Source organism: Gadus chalcogrammus, chromosome 12 (assembly GCF_026213295.1).
Source record: "Gadus chalcogrammus isolate NIFS_2021 chromosome 12, NIFS_Gcha_1.0, whole genome shotgun sequence".
NCBI lineage: Eukaryota > Metazoa > Chordata > Actinopteri > Gadiformes > Gadidae > Gadus > Gadus chalcogrammus.
Genome location: NC_079423.1, coordinates 21343926 through 21362117, shown reverse-complemented (window position 1 = coordinate 21362117; position 18192 = coordinate 21343926). Strand labels below are relative to the sequence as shown.

The 18192-nt window shown below is 46.6% G+C and overlaps 1 protein-coding gene across 6 annotated transcripts in view; it reads right to left on the bottom strand.

Annotated features, from left to right (window-relative positions):
- The window catches only part of szt2 (SZT2 subunit of KICSTOR complex), a 69273-nt gene that overhangs the window by 41081 nt on the left and 10000 nt on the right, over positions 1 to 18192 (bottom strand). For 5 of the 6 annotated variants that reach the window (XM_056604512.1, XM_056604513.1, XM_056604516.1 and 2 more), the window contains 16 exons: positions 16256 to 16464; positions 15592 to 15828; positions 15432 to 15510; positions 9580 to 9668; positions 9145 to 9313; positions 8503 to 8614; positions 8193 to 8312; positions 7771 to 7971; positions 6166 to 6263; positions 5716 to 5854; positions 5057 to 5350; positions 4525 to 4717; positions 2370 to 2497; positions 1819 to 2068; positions 1516 to 1684; positions 1270 to 1362 (listed from right to left, as the gene is read on the bottom strand). In XM_056604512.1, the coding sequence (XP_056460487.1) occupies positions 1270 to 1362; positions 1516 to 1684; positions 1819 to 2068; positions 2370 to 2497; positions 4525 to 4717; positions 5057 to 5350; positions 5716 to 5854; positions 6166 to 6263; positions 7771 to 7971; positions 8193 to 8312; positions 8503 to 8614; positions 9145 to 9313; positions 9580 to 9668; positions 15432 to 15510; positions 15592 to 15828; positions 16256 to 16464 (2580 nt within the window). The remainder of the gene's footprint in view (positions 1 to 1269; positions 1363 to 1515; positions 1685 to 1818; positions 2069 to 2369; positions 2498 to 4524; positions 4718 to 5056; positions 5351 to 5715; positions 5855 to 6165; positions 6264 to 7770; positions 7972 to 8192; positions 8313 to 8502; positions 8615 to 9144; positions 9314 to 9579; positions 9669 to 15431; positions 15511 to 15591; positions 15829 to 16255; positions 16465 to 18192) is intronic. The other variant, XM_056604515.1, reaches the window with a different exon arrangement.

Sequence of the window (18192 nt, the reverse complement as noted above, 5' to 3'; positions counted from 1 at the left end):
ACATACATATGAAATGCTTACATTCATACGTATCTATCTGAAACACTCATGCAAGCACATATTTGTATAAATGTTTCAAATGTATGAATACGTTTTTCAGTTATATGTATGTATGCTCTTACATGAGGTTGTGCAAGCGTTTCACATGTATTATTCATACCAGTAATTTCAGTAGTGACGGTGAGAGCGTTTCAATAGTGAATGTAAGAGTGTTTCATAGGTATGTGTGCATGAAATTCCAAGGTCAAGGTCGGCATTTAAACCGGAAGGCGGGAACAAAGAGTGCATTTTTGAACAGCCAGAGCGCGCCAATCTGAGCCAAAAAACCAGAAATGTCAGTCACGCTCTTCACCGTTGGTGATTGGCTGAAATGTCACGCTCTTCACCGTTGGCTTAGAAACCGACACTCTTTGTTCCCGCCTTCCGGTTTAAATGCCGACCTTGACCTTGGAATTTCATGCACACATACCTATGAAACACTCTTACATTCACTATTGAAACGCTCTCACCGTCACTACTGAAATTACTGGTATGAATACTACATGTGAAACGCTTGCACATCCTCATGTAAGAGCATACATACATATAACTGAAAAACGTATTCATACATTTGAAACATTTATACAAATATGTGCTTGCATGAGTGTTTCAGATAGATACGTATAAATGTTTCACTTGTATGAATGTAAGCATTTCATATGTATGTGTATATGCCACAGAGGTATGTATGTATGCGTGTGTGTTTCTCATATGTATGTGTAAGTGTTTCAGACGAGTATGTATGTATGTGTGAGGGTTTCAGTAGTGAGTGTAAGAGTGTTTCATAGGTATGTGTGTGAGAGTGTCTCAATTAGTTATGTCCTAAACGGCCCCTCATAAATCAGTAAACGGTGATGGAAACACCAAAATTCGCATCAAAATCCTCTAATTCGCAAAAAAGTTTATCCGCTCGCTTGAGGTGGTTTTTGAGAAATGCGAAACAGAGTAAATTCGCAAAATGGGAGATGGAAACACATTTTGCGAATCAGCTGTGACGTAGCGAACTTTGAACACACAGGACTGACAGTCTTTCCGATTTCCGCATAACGACCGTCCATAGCAACCCTGCCGACATCAACGTGTAACGTCATCACCCTATTCCGCTCCAACCACTTGATGGAAACGCATCTAATTTGAATTACTTTTTTGCGAACTTTCTAAAGATTCGCATCACCTTTTAGATGGAAACGCAGCTAATGACACACACACACGCACACGCTTCCAACTCACCTCATTCTTTGATGACGGGGGACAATAGAAGAAGTAGTGGGGGCTTAAGGGCACCATCTTGAAATACTGAGATCCAATTTCAGTAAACTTGTCCTGGTGAAAATAAGATGCAATGTTTATTTAAAATATATATATATATATATATAATTCAATAACAAAGATCCACATAAAACAAGAGGCTATGCCAGAACGCTCACTACACACTGGAGAGGGGAGGACTTTCTACTGAATGTAAAAGTTAAATACCTGTATTATTTTGTTGAGTTCCGGATGCACCTCACACGTGTGCTGCGTCCTAAGCAGAGACAGAAGGAGGTCTTGGCTCTTGTTAGTCCTGTTCTCCTCCAGGATGGCTGGAGATGCTGGCTCAGTGGACGATTCCTCCCATGGTTCTTTTCCTTTTGTCACTTCAACACTAGGGAGGACCATGTATGAGATATCTTAAAGATAGTGCTCAATCAATTTTAATACCGAAAGACACAGAGCCTGTATCAAGTGTATTTCAGCCAAAAAAATATCTATTTCATTATGATGGAGCCTTAACATTACCTGGGTGAGAAGGAAGATGTCCCATCTTCCTCTGTCTCACCGATGACCAACATCGGGGATCTTGTGGAATTTCCCGGAATTTCCTCACTTTGAATGTCAGCACTTTCCTGAAAGTCCCGGACGTGGCCACAGAGGGTCTGCAGGAAGGGTGTGATATCAATCTCCTGGAGAGATTCCTCACAATAGTCCATCGCTGTCAGGAGGTCCTGGGAGCAGATGTTATAGGACTGCTGCAGGCTTCGGTACACACCTGCAGGACAGCAGTAATAATGAGGACACATAAAGGAGAGGTAGGTACGATTTAAATTTGATTGTCATTTGTTAAAATACCATGTGAGAATATCTCTTCAAGGTGACTGAACCTGCCCCTGTATTTAAGACTTCTTCTGGCTAATTCTGATGTTTTTTTAGGCTGCATACTTTCAAAATGTCGCTGTTCTCTGCTCTCTCTTTACAATTCTCAAAATCCTACCTACAGCGCCTTTGGCTATTACACCTTTTCACTTATAGATCCGATCCTGATGTTGGAAATAGTAGGACGGATTAGTGACCTTTGACATAGCTTTGGTGGTAATGCTCCTGAAGAAGACTGCAATAGTTGGCTAGCTCTTTGTGCTTGTGAGACTGGGTTAGAGAATCTGTCCAGGAAGACATGCTGCTGCGCTCCTGAGACAGCGACCTAGCAGAGGACACAAAACAAAAAAATAATCTCAAACACAATAAGGAATTGTCAATCTCCCCCTCTATTTGAATTCACCATGCTGTTGTTGTTTAAAAAGATACGATAAAGGTACCTCATGGCAACATGTTGGAGTATTGGCTCTCGGACGGCAATGCCAGAGCCAGTATTTTCTCCTTTAAAATTTCCGTTCTGTTTTTGTAAGAGTTTCCCAACCTGGGCTCGCCTGTTATGCATGTGGAGTCGCGAGAGATAGCGGACAACCTATCTATAGATAGCCGATGATCAATCTTTTATATCTGAGATTGAGGTTTGTTTGGAAGTTTGTTTAACCTTCATGACACCTTTGGATTTGTAGTCACGAGCCAACTGCTAGTTTGTTGTACATATGTTATCTAGGACATAAATACCTCAAACACAACAATGTGTAGGGAGGCAGATGTGCAAAAAACGGGGTCCCAGGCTAAATCAGAGAATTAATCCACTAGATGACACAGACAGCTCTTGAACCGTCTTGGTTGCCAGTGCACACTATACATCTGAACCCGTGTACAGAAACCTATGTGCTTCACATCTCTTAAATATTGCAGATTTCACACATGTCCTCCGTCTTTTCTCCGCATTTGTATAACCGGAGGTTCGACCGCATCACACTTGATGCCCGATATGCGGACATCGGTGTCGCTCAGACATCAGTAGAATCAACGGGGGGTTTAGTGAGTCGGGCTTGCAAGGGGCGGGATATGACTAAGGGTCGAGGTTCGCAAGCGGCGAGAACTCATCGCAATCATTTTAAATGTTGCTGCAGCGATGCATCATATATTCTGTTGCTTCCACAACATCCGCATTGATCGATAAAAGATTGGAGCATGAGTTAGAGACAAATAGAAGAAACGATGAAGAAGAAAGGCGTCGTGAACGACTGCATTACCGGAGAAAGAGAGCATCTTTTTTTGCTTCATTTCACATATAACAAACACTGGGACCAATGTAGTTGATTTCTATGTTTAACTGAGAAAACAGGGAGTGGAAGGCCGGGACCCTATAATGTTAAGCTAACTGTTGTAAATAATAATAATAAAAAAAACATTTTCTATATACGCGTGCAGCTGTGAACTCATGTATTGTAATTTACTGTATGATGTGTACTTTGTGGATATGATAAGACCTATCATTAAGCATCCACCACGAATTACTCTGAAAAACAGTGCCAAAATTTAAATATGTTTGAACCATTCAGCGAACAAAAGGCAACAGGCCGATTATAATTTAGGGTGCCACTCAGTGACATAATAATGCCATAATAAACCGAAGCGTCATCAACAAGCCCACTGAAATGGTGTGAAATGTCGACTTTCTACTCCTCATTCACATATAAGGTAATTAACATTTCCACCGGCAAAAATACTACCTCAGGGGTAGTATTTTTTCAGGATGTTTTCAGGATACCAATGTCAGTATATGACATTCACATATACGGCCAGTCGGGAGAATAGCAAATCATGTGGCGATCATTGCCCTAATGGTGTGGCAAAAATTATCCTCATTATCTCTTAACATCCATAAGCCCCACACCAGGTCTCATTAAGCAGGTTCAAATGTCTGGTTGCAACAACCAAACATAGATTTTGGATTATTTTACAAAACTGATAATTTTACAATGAATGAGAGGATGATAATATTCCTCCATTACATCTTGCAAATTAAACTGTATTTCAAGATTCAGAATTATCTTTATTTGAATCCTGACTGACGGAGATTGCGTGGTTTTGTATTGTTCTGACTAAGTTAACATTATGAAAATACGAACACTGGAACACTGAACACTGGTATTATGGTCACGCGTGAAGAAGTTTCCAACCAAAATATTATGCTACAATCTATAATTGTAAAAAAGGATAGATATTGTAGGACATCTGCAGTTTCAAAAGCAACATCTCCCTATAGTGGAACCAGGTCAGGTTAAGCATTGTATAATAAACAAATAGCTCCGTCTCCACGTGCTGTTGCCTTCCTTCTGCTGGTACCTCATGAACACATCGCGGCTCTGTCGGCTAGAGGTGGGGTGGACCAGTTGGTCCTTCAGGTGGTCCAGAGAGACGTGGTAGACGTAAACGGGGCAGCGCAGGTGGCCTCCGTGGGCTGGCCTCTGCTGGGATGGAGGACTGACGTCACTCACCTGGGGCTCCCGAAACTGCACTCCCTCTTTTTCTGGGAATGCTACAATCCAAAAAAGACAAAATACGAGGTCATAATCGCTCACTCATAATGAATCATGAAGAGTCGTTAGATTAGAATATATTTGGTGGTATTATAACTAAAATCCCCAAACATGATCCAAATATGGACAACTAAACTGGACCTGCAGTAACATACTTGCTCCAGCAGCAAACATTCTCGGTACAGCAGTAAAAGTTAAATGTTTGTAATTTCGAGTGGACACAAATGCACACGCAAACACACACACCTTTCTATATTTCCCTTTTCTTTTTTTCTGCAAAAGACGGTAACAGGAGAGAATATCTTCCGAAGAGTACAAAGTTATGACTTTAGTCCTACCAAGACGAACACGGCTCTCCTGACCTGACTGGGGCCTTGGGGTTTCAGTCTCCGAGCGCCTCCTTTCCCTGCTGTCCTGGTGCAGGGTGAGACAGTCTGGGGTAGGCCCCTCACCCTCCAGACCAGGGGACGCCCCCCGGGAACAGTCAGACTGCTCCCCTCTGCTCAAGTAGAAAGACAGGGCTTCGGCCTGGGCTCCGCCCACCGAGTCATGGAGCGAATCATTGGTCTGGGTTACGTCCACATCGCCTTCCGCTTCTGCCCCCGCCTCCGAGGACATCAACATTACAACATCTGGGGATGAGGAGACAGCAGCAGACGACAAAGGCATGGGATTGGGGTAATTGGGAAACTATTTGGCTGTTATACTTAACACAACAGTGGCCAACAGGCAAATTAAGCCCCATGAAACATAGGATCTAAATGTTACATGAATTGAAGGAAGATGCATAGTTCATTTTTTATAACACAATTCAAACCTAATCAATCAAATGTTTAGTAATTAATGGGATTCTTTGGTCACTATTAGACATGTATAACCACCTTTTGGATGTTATGCTGATTTCATTCAACTAGGATTTCCCTTCAGAGCAAAAGGGCCTGAATTACTCCGAGCTAAAATAGCGCTCTACGCATTAGAGAAATAGGAGGCTTCTTGCCTGTTAATGCTGTGGGGAGGAAGGTCAGAAAGATCTGCTGGGAGCTGATGTACTTGGCGTAGCACCTCCACTGGGGGGCAGCATAGCGCCGGCCCGGTTGGACCGGCTCCTCATCCACAAGGTCTACGTTACTGAAGCTCTGAGGACACATACACACAGATCAACACGCATATGCACACAAATGTTCCTAGAAAAAGCGTCTATAAAAAGGTTTCAAATCAAACTGTGTAGACTGGCCGCTAAAAATACAGTAGTTGAAATCCCCTTCGAGGGGTCATATACGCGAATATGGTAGAATAGGTAGAATAGGAAGAATTCTCCTTCAAGAAACAGGAAACAAGTTGTAACTCCGCCCCTTGCAGTTTCTGGTTTCCAGCCCGGGCTCCGTGACGTCCCCCCCGGATGTCCTGCTATAACATAGTAGGAATGCTGGACATGAGATGAGGCTACCTGTAAAGTGCTTGTGGAGCCCGTCACCTCCTGGCTGCTGCTGATGGTGTGGAAGGACATGGTCGTATCCTGCCGGTCTGGAGTCCCGAGGTACTCCTCTACAATGGGAAGCAGACATAGGATGTCTCTTTAAAAAGATTGCAACCTCAATATAAAATAATCATGAAAAGTATGACCAAGTCAATAGCTTGGAAAGGAACTCTGTGTGGCAAATGTCAAATCAAAGGGAATTCCCTTAATTGTTTCTATCGCCAACACAAAACAATCACACACGCACACAAAAGTATGAACATCCATCTAGAATATATATGTGGAGTACAAGCATAGCTTTTTCTCTGTTAGTCTGTATCTTAATAAATGTCAGTAGTAAGGGACACCAATATAAGTAGACATATGATCATCTCCAATGAAGCCACACGTTTTCATTTAAGAAAAGTATGACTTTATTCCCATAATTAAATCTGTTGTTCCCTGAGAAACCGTTTAATCTTGTTCACTCTGAGCTGCATATGCATGCTGAATCTGAAAATATTATTCTAATATTGTTCTACCTCGCATTAGCAAATGCAAGAAAATAGACGCATAAACGAGCGAATCAGAAAAGCCTCACCAACTGACGTCATTTGGTGAATTATTATTCATGGCCTCACCCACATTGGCTTGCGACGGCCCACGGGAAGACAGAATAGATTTTGCGTCGAGATGACACAGAGTCCATCTCAGCAGGTAGGAGGTAACAGAAAGGTGCTTACATTGTGGAACAAGTTTGTGCCTGTGCTATTTGTGGCAATAACAAATCAACGTTGCATCTCTTGGCCAAGAAAGAAGAGTTGAGGAAGAAATGGTTGGATTGGACATTCATTCACCGTGACTGCGGCCGGGAGTCGCGGGAGTGCTCGCAGTGTCCGACCCGCACTGCGGCCCGACGGGATTGCCCGGGGCGCGGTCACGGTGAGTGAATGAATGAATGAATGATATCGATCGCCGGACACCAATGTCAGGATATGTCGACCCGCAGTGCGGATCGGACACCGTGAGCACTCCCGCGAATCCCGGCCGCAGTCACGATGAATGAATGTCCAATCCAACCATCTCTTCTTTCTTGGCCAAAAGATGCAATGTTGATTTGTTATTGCCACAAATAGCACAGGCACAAACATCCCTCTCCCTCTCTCTCTCTCTCTCTCTCTCTCTCTCTCTCTCTCTCTCTCTCTCTCTCTCTCTCTCTCTCTCGCTCTCTCTCTCTCTCTCGCTCTCTCTCTCGCTCTCTCTCTCGCTCTCTCTCTCGCTCTCTCTCTCGCTCTCTCTCCATGTCATGAGTAAGAGCCAAAATCATGTTGTGCCTCCCCGCCCACCTCCTCCACAACACCCGACTCACAGGGCATTCATTGCTACTAGTGACCACCACAACATGAATGAAAAACCTATGCAATGACACCTTTAAGACCTTTCACAATATATTCAGTTATTTGCTTGCTGCTGGTTTGGGTGTGTATTTGCATATATTTGGGCAAAACCCAGCTTATTGACTAATTTAAAAAGCGATTTAAGAGACACGTAGGTTGCCCTGGTGTGTATTAACACCCAGGTAATTCGTACACACACCTTTAAGAATGGGCAACGAAAACGGTGCAACGTGCCCCTCCCGCTCCCGCTCCAGGATGTTTTGAATGAACAACAGATGGTCACTGTCAGCCAGCAGTATCTCTCGGTCGCTGAGGTCCTGCTCCAGACTGCTGTGGAAGAGGCTGAGCAGCATGTCATTGGGCAGGAATGAGAGGCCCTGGTTTGCATCCTCATTCTCCACTGCAGAAAGGGAAAAAAATGCTGATTCACTGAAATAGAAAGGTGTTATCAGTCAACATTTAATGAATATCTAATCTTAATTACTAGAAGCAATGTTTAGACATCGATGCACACACATGAAGCATTTGAGATAGAATAGACTCCCTAAAAATTAAACCAAATGACCATAACCTACTCTAAGAAGTGATAGATAAATACAGCTTCATTGACAAACACTTTACCTTTGCCAAACATGAGGAAGAACATTTCTATCTGCTGACACTTGGGGAGCAGCTGGATGAGGTCAAACTGAAACGGAACGGTTAGAATTCTGTCTTCAGATGCCAGGAACTCTCCTTCCCCTATGAAGTAAGACATTGAAAAGAAATACCAACATATACATGAGGGATGCATGATATATTATACATCCATCGGTATTGGCCAATAATAGCTTAAACACTTGCTCAATATCAATTATATACCTGGCCTGAGAGACATAAAAATACTTAAAATGTAGAGATATATTGGATTAAATGCATCAAAAATGTCTACCATCGTGGAGGTCTGCTACTATGGGCTGCATCTGGTCCTTGTTCTGACACATTTGGCTCAGGTACTCAAATGTCAACATGGTTGACATGCAGGACAAATCCTTTGGGAAGATCTATCAAAACGATAGCACACATGTACATGCATAAACACCAAAACAGCATTTGTTAAATAAATTTGTTGATTAAGGGGGGTTTGCTGAATGTATGTACTGATGCTATACTATTGGCCGTACAAACAATGGGTAAGAGGTCATGGACCACGGTTCTGAGATGAACATAGTGAAGTGTTTCCCCCTCTGAGAAGCATCTTGGGTGTGTTGACAACGGAGCTCCAATTATCCAGAAAGATTTTTCTTCTACGTGAATTGAAAGAAGGTGTTGTGTTGGTGAAACATATCATTCTGTTTATCCCAGGACCTTGGTTCAGGACTAGTTACCCGTTTTTTGTTTTTTTCAAACTATGTTTGATGTTTCAGTCTATGGGGATAGAGAGACAGCTCCTAAATTGCTCCTGAAAAATACCTACTGAAGGTGGTCCCTCTGTACTTGTACTGCACACTGGTAGCTGGTGAAGTGTCGTAAACAACATTCACCAGAGACCTGGCCCAGACATAAATGCAGAAGACGACACAAGCTGACCCACCGCTTGAGGGATCTCCTGGTACTTGAGGCCATGGTACTGGTGATGCTGGTCAGTGTGGCTCAGCACTGTCCCAGTCTGCGGCTCCACCCAACACTCTGTCACCAGGTTCAGCTCCACATCCGCGTCGATGGCCTCCACCTCTGTGTCATTGTCATCGTCGGTGGAGAAACTGGCTCCCAATAAATCCATATAACACACAAACACACAGACACACACAGGTGGTTCATAACAAGGGAGGATTTTAATGCCGTCACTACTGAGCTAATAGTACTGCACGCTCTCATTTTTCAGTTCACAAAAGGAACTATCTTTATTATTGCTATACAGAATGAAGAATGTGATCAGACAGAGGCCAAAACTTTACAGTAACAAAACCCATTTATGGAGGCCAATCAAAACTCTTACGTACTGTATCTGTTTAACAGGAAGCTGTACCTATCTTTGGTAGCGTTGGAGTGGGGCGGGAACAAGATGTATTGAACCATGCATGAATGACTCTCTTTGTCCAAGTCCAAAGATGTGCCCTTCAAAAACAGCAGACAAGTTACGCATTAATATCCACAAACATCTCCACATTATTTACATTTACAAAATAAAAGAGTAAGTGCATCGAAAATGAATAATGATGTACTGATAAATTCTGTACACGATTAGTAGGGGCCAATCCCATTTCAACCCCTTCCCCCTCCCCCTTCCCCCTCCCCCTTGCCCCTCATTACAATGGAGGTAAGAACGTTCCGCTAAGAAATGAGACACCCCTCGTTTCCCACCGTGTCATCAACGCTTGATGCTCGCGGACTTCTAAGTCAACAGAGGCCAAAATATTACAGTCAACTTTACAGCATGAGTCTGTGAGTTAATGATAACCAGTGTTGGGAAAACTTTAAAAAAGTAATTAGTTATAGTTACTCACAACTTGTTCCAAAAAGTAACTGAGTTAGTGACTGAAATACTCTATAATAAAAGTAATTAGTTATCAGGCAATTTGAGTTACTGTAAAAAATCGGATTGCTCCAGACTCGCCATTTCTGCTGCTTCATCAAATCTGTTTGGTGTGTGCGTGCGTGTGTGGCACGCGTGCCCTGGCTTGTGTGTAAAAACACTGGCTCCAATTGGCTACCATGAATTGGCCTTAGCCAATCAGAATCGCTTATCTTGTTGTTAACCCATCCAGTCTCCTCACTAGTAGTTTGTGTTTGAAGCCAGGGGTGCGTTCGGATTACGCAGTTTATTCAATCAATTCATAGTAACGCCCCGCATTTAATGTATAGCAACAGTCACGGAGTTGTAACGACGGAAACTGTAATTAGTTAGATTACCCCGTTACTGGAAAAAAAACGGCGTTACCTAACGCCGTTCTTTTAAACAGCGTTATTACAAACACTGAACCTCTCCTGGAACCGTCACCTTATCGTGGTGGAGAGGTTTGCGTGTCCCTGTGAACCTGAGGGCTGTGTTGTCTGGAGCCTTGTGCTCCTGGTAGGGTCTCTCATGGCAGAGTGGTCTCAGGTGAGGGGCCAGACTAAGAATGGTTCAAAAATCCTCAATGAATAACGTAAGAAGAGGAGATGTGACCCGGCCCGGAGGAAGCCCGGGGCCCCCGTCTGGAAACAGGCCCAGACGGAGGGCTCGATGGCGAGCGCCTGGTGGCCGGGTTTGCCACGGAGCCCGGTCGGGCACAGCCCGAACAAACTACGTGGCACCCCCCCTCTCTTCATCCCATGGGCCCACCACCTGTGGGAAGACCCGTTGGGGTCGGGTGCGCAGCCACATGGGTGGCAGCGAAGGTCAGGGGTCTCGACGGACCAGACCCGGGCGGCAGAAGCTGGCTCTGGGGACGTGGAACGTCACCTCGCTGTGGGGAAAGGAACCGGAGCTTGTGAGGGAGGTGGAGCGCTATCAGTTAGATCTGGTGGGGCTTACCTCCACCCACAGTCTCAGCTCTGGTACCGTACTCCTGGATAAGGGTTGGACTCTATTCTTCTCCGGAGTTGCCGAGGGCGTGAGGCGCCGGGCGGGTGTGGGGATACTCATAAATCCCCGGCTGAGCGCCGCGGTGTTGGAGTTTACCCCGGTAGACGAGAGGGTCGCCTCCCTGCGCCTAAGGGTTGTAGGGGGGAAAACTCTGACTGTTGTTTGTGCGTATGCACCAAACAGCAGCTCAGAGTACTCGGCCTTCTTGGAGACCCTGAATGGAGTCCTGTATGGGGCTCCAGTAGGGGACTCCGTAGTTCTGCTGGGTGACTTCAATGCCCACGTGGGCAACGATGGAGATGCGTGGTGGGGAGGAACGGCCTCCCTGATCTAAACCCGAGCGGTCGTTTGTTATTGGACTTCTGTGCTAGTCATGGATTATCCATAACAAACACCATGTTCGAACATAAGGGTGCTCATAAGTGTACCTGGTACCAGAGTACCCTAGGCCGAAGATCAATGATCGATTTTGTGATCGTGTCATCTGATCTGAGGCCGCATGTTTTGGACACTCGGGTAAAGAGAGGGGCGGAACTGTCAACCGACCACCATCTGGTTGTGAGTTGGATCAGGGAATGGGGGAAATTTCCGGATAGACCTGGTAAGTCCAAACGAGTAGTGCTGGTGAACTGGGAACGTCTGGAGGAGGCCCCCGTCCTAGGTATCTTCAACTCACACCTCCGGCTGAGTTTTTCTGGCATTCCTGTGGAGGTTGGGGGCATTGAGCCGGAGTGGGCGGTGTTCAAAGCCTCCATTGCTGAAGCTGCGGTGGCTAGCTGTGGCCTCAGGGTCTTAGGCTCCTCAAGGGGCGGTAACCCTCGGACACTGTGGTGGACACCGGTGGTCAGGGAAGCCGTCCGATTGAAGAAGGAGGCCTTCCGGGATATGATATCCTGGAGGACTCCTGACTCGGTTGCAGGGTACCGACAGGCCCGAAGGGCTGCAGCTGCTGCCGTGTCGGAGGCTAAGCAGCGGGTGTGGGAGAAGTTCGGAGAGGCCATGGAGAAGGACTTTCGGTCGGCACCAAAGTGTTTCTGGAAGACTATCCGGCACCTCAGGAGGGGGAAACGGGGAACCATCCAAGCTGTGTACAGTAAGGATGGGACTCTGTTGACCTCAACTGAGGAGGTCGTCGGACGTTGGAAGGAACACTTTGAGGAACTCCTGAATCCGAATAACACGCCCTCTATGTTGGAGGCAGAGCTCGAGGTTGATGGTGTTTCGTCGTCAATTTCCCTGGTGGAGGTCACTGAGGTAGTCAAACATCTCCGCAGTGGCAAAGCCCCAGGGATTGATGAGATCCAGCCAGAAATGCTAAAGGCTCTGGGTGTTGAGGGGCTGTCATGGTTGACACGCCTATTCAACATCGCGTGGGAGTCGGGTACAGTGCCAAAGGCGTGGCAAACCGGGGTGGTGGTTCCCCTGTTCAAAAAGGGGGACCAGAGAGTGTGTACCAATTACCGAGGTATCACACTTCTCAGCCTCCCTGGTAAAGTCTACTCCAAGGTGCTGGAAAGGAGGGTTCGGCTGATCGTCGAACCTCAGATTGAAGAGGAACAATGCGGTTTTCGCCCCAGACGTGGAACTACGGACCAGCTCTTCACTCTTGCAAGGATCCTGGAGGGGGCCTGGGAGTATGCCCATCCGGTCTACATGTGTTTTGTGGATCTGGAGAAGGCGTATGACCGGGTCCCCCGGGAGAAACTGTGGGAGGTGCTGCGGGAGTATGGGGTAAGGGGGTCTATCCTCAGGGCCATCCAATCCCCGTACTCCCAAAGCGAGAGCTGTGTTCACGTCCTCGGCAGCCAGTCAGTTTCGTTCTCAGTGGGTGCTGGTCTCCGCCAGGGCTGCGCCTTGTCACCAATCCTGTTTGTGATATACATGGACAGGATATCGAGGCGTAGTCGTGGTGGGGAGGGGTTGCAGTTCGGTGGTCTGAGGATCTCGTCACTGCTTTTTGCAGATGATGTGGTCCTCATTGGATCATCGGCCTGTGACCTTCAGCACTCACTGGATCGGCTGGCGGCCGAGTGTGAAGCGGCTGGGATGAGGATCAGCACCGCTAAATCTGAGGCCATGACTCTTAGCAGGAAACCGATGGATTGCTTACTCCGGGTAGGAAATGAGTCCTTAGCCCAAGTGAAGGAGTTCAAGTACCTCGGGGTCTTGTTCGCGAGTGAGGGTACTATGGAGCGTGAGATTGGCCGGAGAATCGGAGCAGCGGGGGCGGTATTGCGTTCGCTTTACCGCACCGTTGTAACGAAAAGAGAGCTGAGCCGCAAGGCAAAGCTCTCGATCTACCGGTGGATCTTCGTTCCTATCCTCACCTATGGTCATGAGGGCTGGGTGATGACCGAAAGGACGAGATCGCAGGTACAAGCGGCCGAGATGAGTTTTCTCAGAAGGGTGGCTGGCGTCTCCCTTAGGGATAGGGTGAGAAGCTCAGCCATCCGTGAGGAACTCGGATTAGAGCCGCTGCTCCTTTACTTAGAAAGGAGTCAGCTGAGGTGGTTCGGGCATCTGGTAAGGATGCCCACTGGGCGCCTTCCTTGGGAGGTGTTTCAGGCACGTCCACTGGGGAGGAGACCTCGGGGAAGACCCAGGACTAGGTGGAGAGATTATATCTCAACACTGGCCTGGGAACGCCTCGGGATCCCCCCGTCAGAGTTGGTCAATGTGGCCCGGGAAAGGGAAGTCTGGGGCCCCCTGCTTGAGCTGCTCCCCCCGCGACCCGACCCCGGATAAGCAGACGAAAATGAGATGATGATGAGATTACAAACACTGATGATAACAACTAGCAAGGATTCATGACAGCTGCCAAATTTGCCGGCCGGCTTTTCCTCAAAGGCCTCACTTTCAAGTGTGGTCCTTCGGAAGCTTAATTTCAAGGGCTACGTAACCCATTGTCTTGGCCCTAGCCCTTAACCCGAATGAGAATTGAGACAGCCCTACCCCTCACATGAAGGCCCAAAAACAAGGGGGAGGGAGAAGGGGGAGGGGGAGGAGGTTGAAATGGGATTTGGCCCTAAATAACACCAGTGCCACAATACAATAAGTATACAGTAGTCCATTGAAGAGCTGTATCTAACGCCTCGTTTCCACATACGTATGTTTTTCGTGTCCGTGCTTCCGTAAATTTACGGAAGGAGTCGCTAGTGTTTTACGTACGGGCATGAATTTATTTACGGACAAAAGATGTTAGGAGAAATCAGCGGATTGCTTACTCCAGGTAGGAAATGAGTGCCCAAATGAAGGAGTTCAAGTACCTCGGGGTCTTGTTCGCGAGTGAGGGTACTATAGAGCGTGAGATTGGCCGGAGAATCGGAGCAGAGGGGGCGGTATTGCGTTCGCTTTACCGCACCGTTGTGACGAAAAGAGAGCTGAGCCGCAAGGCAAAGCTCTCGATCTACCGGTCGATCTTCGTTCCTATCCTCACCTATGGTCATGAGGGGTGGGTGATGACCGAAAGGACGAGATCGCGGGTACAAGCGGCCGAGATGAGTTTTCTCAGAAGGGTGGCTGGCGTCTCCCTAACTCGGATTAGAGCCGCTGCTCCTTTACTTAGAAAGGAGTCAGCTGAGGTGGTTCGGGTATCTGGTAAGGATGCCCACTGGGCGCCTTCCTTGGGAGGTGTTTCAGGCACGTCCAGTGGGGAGGAGACCTCGGGGAAGACCCAGGACTAGTTGGAGAGATTATATCTCAACACTGGCCTGGGAACGCCTCGGGATCCCCCCGTCAGAGTTGGTCAATGTGGCCCGGGAAAGGGAAGTCTGGGGCCCCCTGCATGAGCTGCTCCCCCCGCGACCCGACCCCGGATATGCGGATAGGAGACCGGTACTTTGGAACATGAGGATCGACATATACAGAGATAAAAACAAAACCAACAGGCTTGGAAAGAGATCGCTGAGGAGTTTGGCCTGCAAGGTACTTAGCCTACAAGTTTTGTGAAAAACATAAAAACTTTCATACGGTATCTCCGTAAAACGACGGCGAAAGTTAATTTTTGAACGTATATTACGGACATACCAGACAGAAATTTTACGGAGGGGAGGAGTCTCGGAGGAAAAACTGACATTACGGAGAATCACATAGGAATGAATGGACTTTCGGTCGGAGACGGTTGGATCGCATACGAGAATGTACGTATGTGGAAACGAGGCGTAAGGTGCCACGCAGGTAAGACGTGGTAGACTAGTTAACTGCTGGATGTATAGGCTAACGCAAGACAGCAGATCGACATGCATCCCGTTTCAATTAACTAAATAGGTAAAAGCATTGATCATAACTTTGTCAGTATACTTCATTTCAATTACCTTCATTGGAAGCTCGAGAACCATGTTGACAATGCCCTCTCCACTGGCTGCAAAGTGAAACCCCTCTGACAACCTGATTCTGGAGACATAACAGACCGCATACCGTTGTCAGTGATGTGCTCAAGCTGCATCGGTCATCCTAGTAAAGGGGAGAACTCACTCAGACAGAATGGAGAGGATGTGACCCATGGCCTGGATGGACACAACGGGGCCCTGGTTCCTCTGCATGGCCCAGACCCAGCGCCGGTGGTAGAAGTAGCGGGAAAGGGAGGCCAGCGTGGACGAGGCGGAGCGGCTGGCAGCCACGTTGAGCGGGGTCCCGGTGTTAGGCACGTGAGCGGGGTTCTCCATGTTGAACATGAAAGGCACTTGGAAGTCCAGCGGTAGCTTGTCATACCTGTGGGGTAGTGAGCGTTCATTTTATATTAATTACTCTGTGTAACGATATAAAGTTCCACATTTTTCATTTCAGCCTTCTATGAACAGGTAGATCTGAAAAAATAGATAATTTAACATTGGTCATAAGTTATCTTGAAAATGACCAATCCTTTTTGGGTTTGGTTTTAAGACATGCCTGTGACTATCATCTGCAATTCTCAACAGACCCATTGATCCCTGAAAGGAAGGCCTTTGCACCTGGATTAGATATGTATGTAAATTAGAACACCAGAGAACATGATCATATTCAAATAATTAACATATTTATATATTTACTGTTACAAATTATATTGAATTTATTTAAAAGTGCTCTTTCTAGAAACAGCTTTTTATCAGCCTTTGGTCTAAGAGTACAACTGCTCCATGCTACCATCACATGCAGGCACCTTATCAGCAGTCTCTCCAGGGGCTTGTTGAGCACCACCACGCAGGGTCTGTCTGACAAGGCCAGCTTGGGGACAGGGAGAGAGGGGGACTTGGATGGCGACGGCTGGCCAGGTAGCTTCCTCTTAGTCTTGGGAGTAACCTCCTTGATGTTTTGAACACGATGAGGGAAGCGCAGTTTAAGGATCTGGTCCCGGAGCTCATCCACAATCTGTGGATTAGTCATGGGAAACAAAGAGGCCGGCATGATATCCATGCAGAAATACAGTTATAGTTAAATTATTAAGATAAAGAATTATATTGAATTAATACCTATCCATTAATGAAATGAAATGGTAAAACAGGACGTATCGAAAATAATAATATGGAGATAAATTACCACTGAGATTCTAACCGAAGAAAGAAAGAATGTATTTGATCTATTTTATCAGAATTAACTCACTTTCCCCATACACGTTAAGGCTTAGTTATGGTTCCCTTGCTGTGATTGGTCCGTAGAGACCAATCACAGCCCTTGCTGTGATTGATCTTATAACCTTGCGCCACGAAGCAAAGTTACAATTTTTGGGAGGCGCAGATCAGGCCCTTGAGGTGGACGGAAGAAGGGGCTGCACGGATGTAATGGGTCAGTAAACCAACTTGCGTTGCATTAACGTGGAACCATAACTAAGCCTTTAGTCCAGAGAGACACCTACAGGCCACTAGAAGAACTACACATTAGTCTATACAGTGAGATACATACAGGCCACTAGATGAACTACACATTAGTCTCTACAGTGAGATACCTACAGGAAACTAGATGAACTACACATTAGTCTCTACAGTGAGACACCTACAGCTCACTAGATGAACTACACATTAGTCTCTATAGTGAGACACCTTCAGGCCATTAGATGAACTACATGTATGTTGCTTTCACATGGGCTTCACCAACAGGCGGTCATGGCTACCGCTAGGAAGCAAAAGGCAACATTCAACACATGATATTCAGAAATAATACCTACAGCACATGTCATCGTTATTTCCTGGTAAAATGTGATCATATTGAAGAGGTTTGACAACGTTCGACAATATCTAACCAAAAGCTTGTTAGCATAGGGAAAGAGGTGCATTTGAGGGATCATTGCGCATATGCTCAGGTTAAAGGTCCGATGGCATGAAAATTCACTCTATGAGGTTTTCTAACATTAATAAGAGTTCCCCTAGCCTAGCCTGCCTATGGTCCCCCAGTAGCTAGAAATGGCGTTAGGTGTAAAACGAGCACTAGGTATCCGGCTCTGCCTTTAAAGAATGAAAGCTCAGACGCTCCGATTTCGAATTTGGCCCTGTATGTCGTCATAAGGGGCCAAGTTACCTCCCCTTTCTCTGCCTTGCCCGCCCAGAGAATTTGGCCCGCCAATGAGACGATGAGCTACGACCATTCGAGCGCCACATGTGTGTGTGTGTGTGTGTGTGTGTGTGTGTGTGTGTGTGTGTGTGTGTGAATATACACACTGTAACGCAAGTGTTGTACATTTGTTGTTGTACACTTTGTAAACATTGTTATTTGGATAACCGTTCTGCTGTTGGTATTATGCCGCATAACACGTCAGGTTCTCTGACGTCTATGGTATTTCCACAACGAGACTCGTAGTGGTGGTTATCTCAGCCATGGTTGAGAAGAAATTGGGTGAAAGGAACTTTGGCTTTGACTCCCTGAAGTACATGAACCGCGACATGGAGGAGAAAGGGATTGTTGCCCGCGATAGTCTCCCGCCGGAGCCCCGCTGCCCGCTGCCGCGAGGCACCACCATCACAAGTCACCACCACCGCAAGGCGGTGGTGCCTCGGCAGCGGGTAGCGGGGCTCCGGCGGGAGCCTATCGTGGTCAACAATCCCTTTCTCCTCCATGTCGTGGTTCTGTCTACTTCAGATTGATGTGGAAGTGGAAGAACCAGAG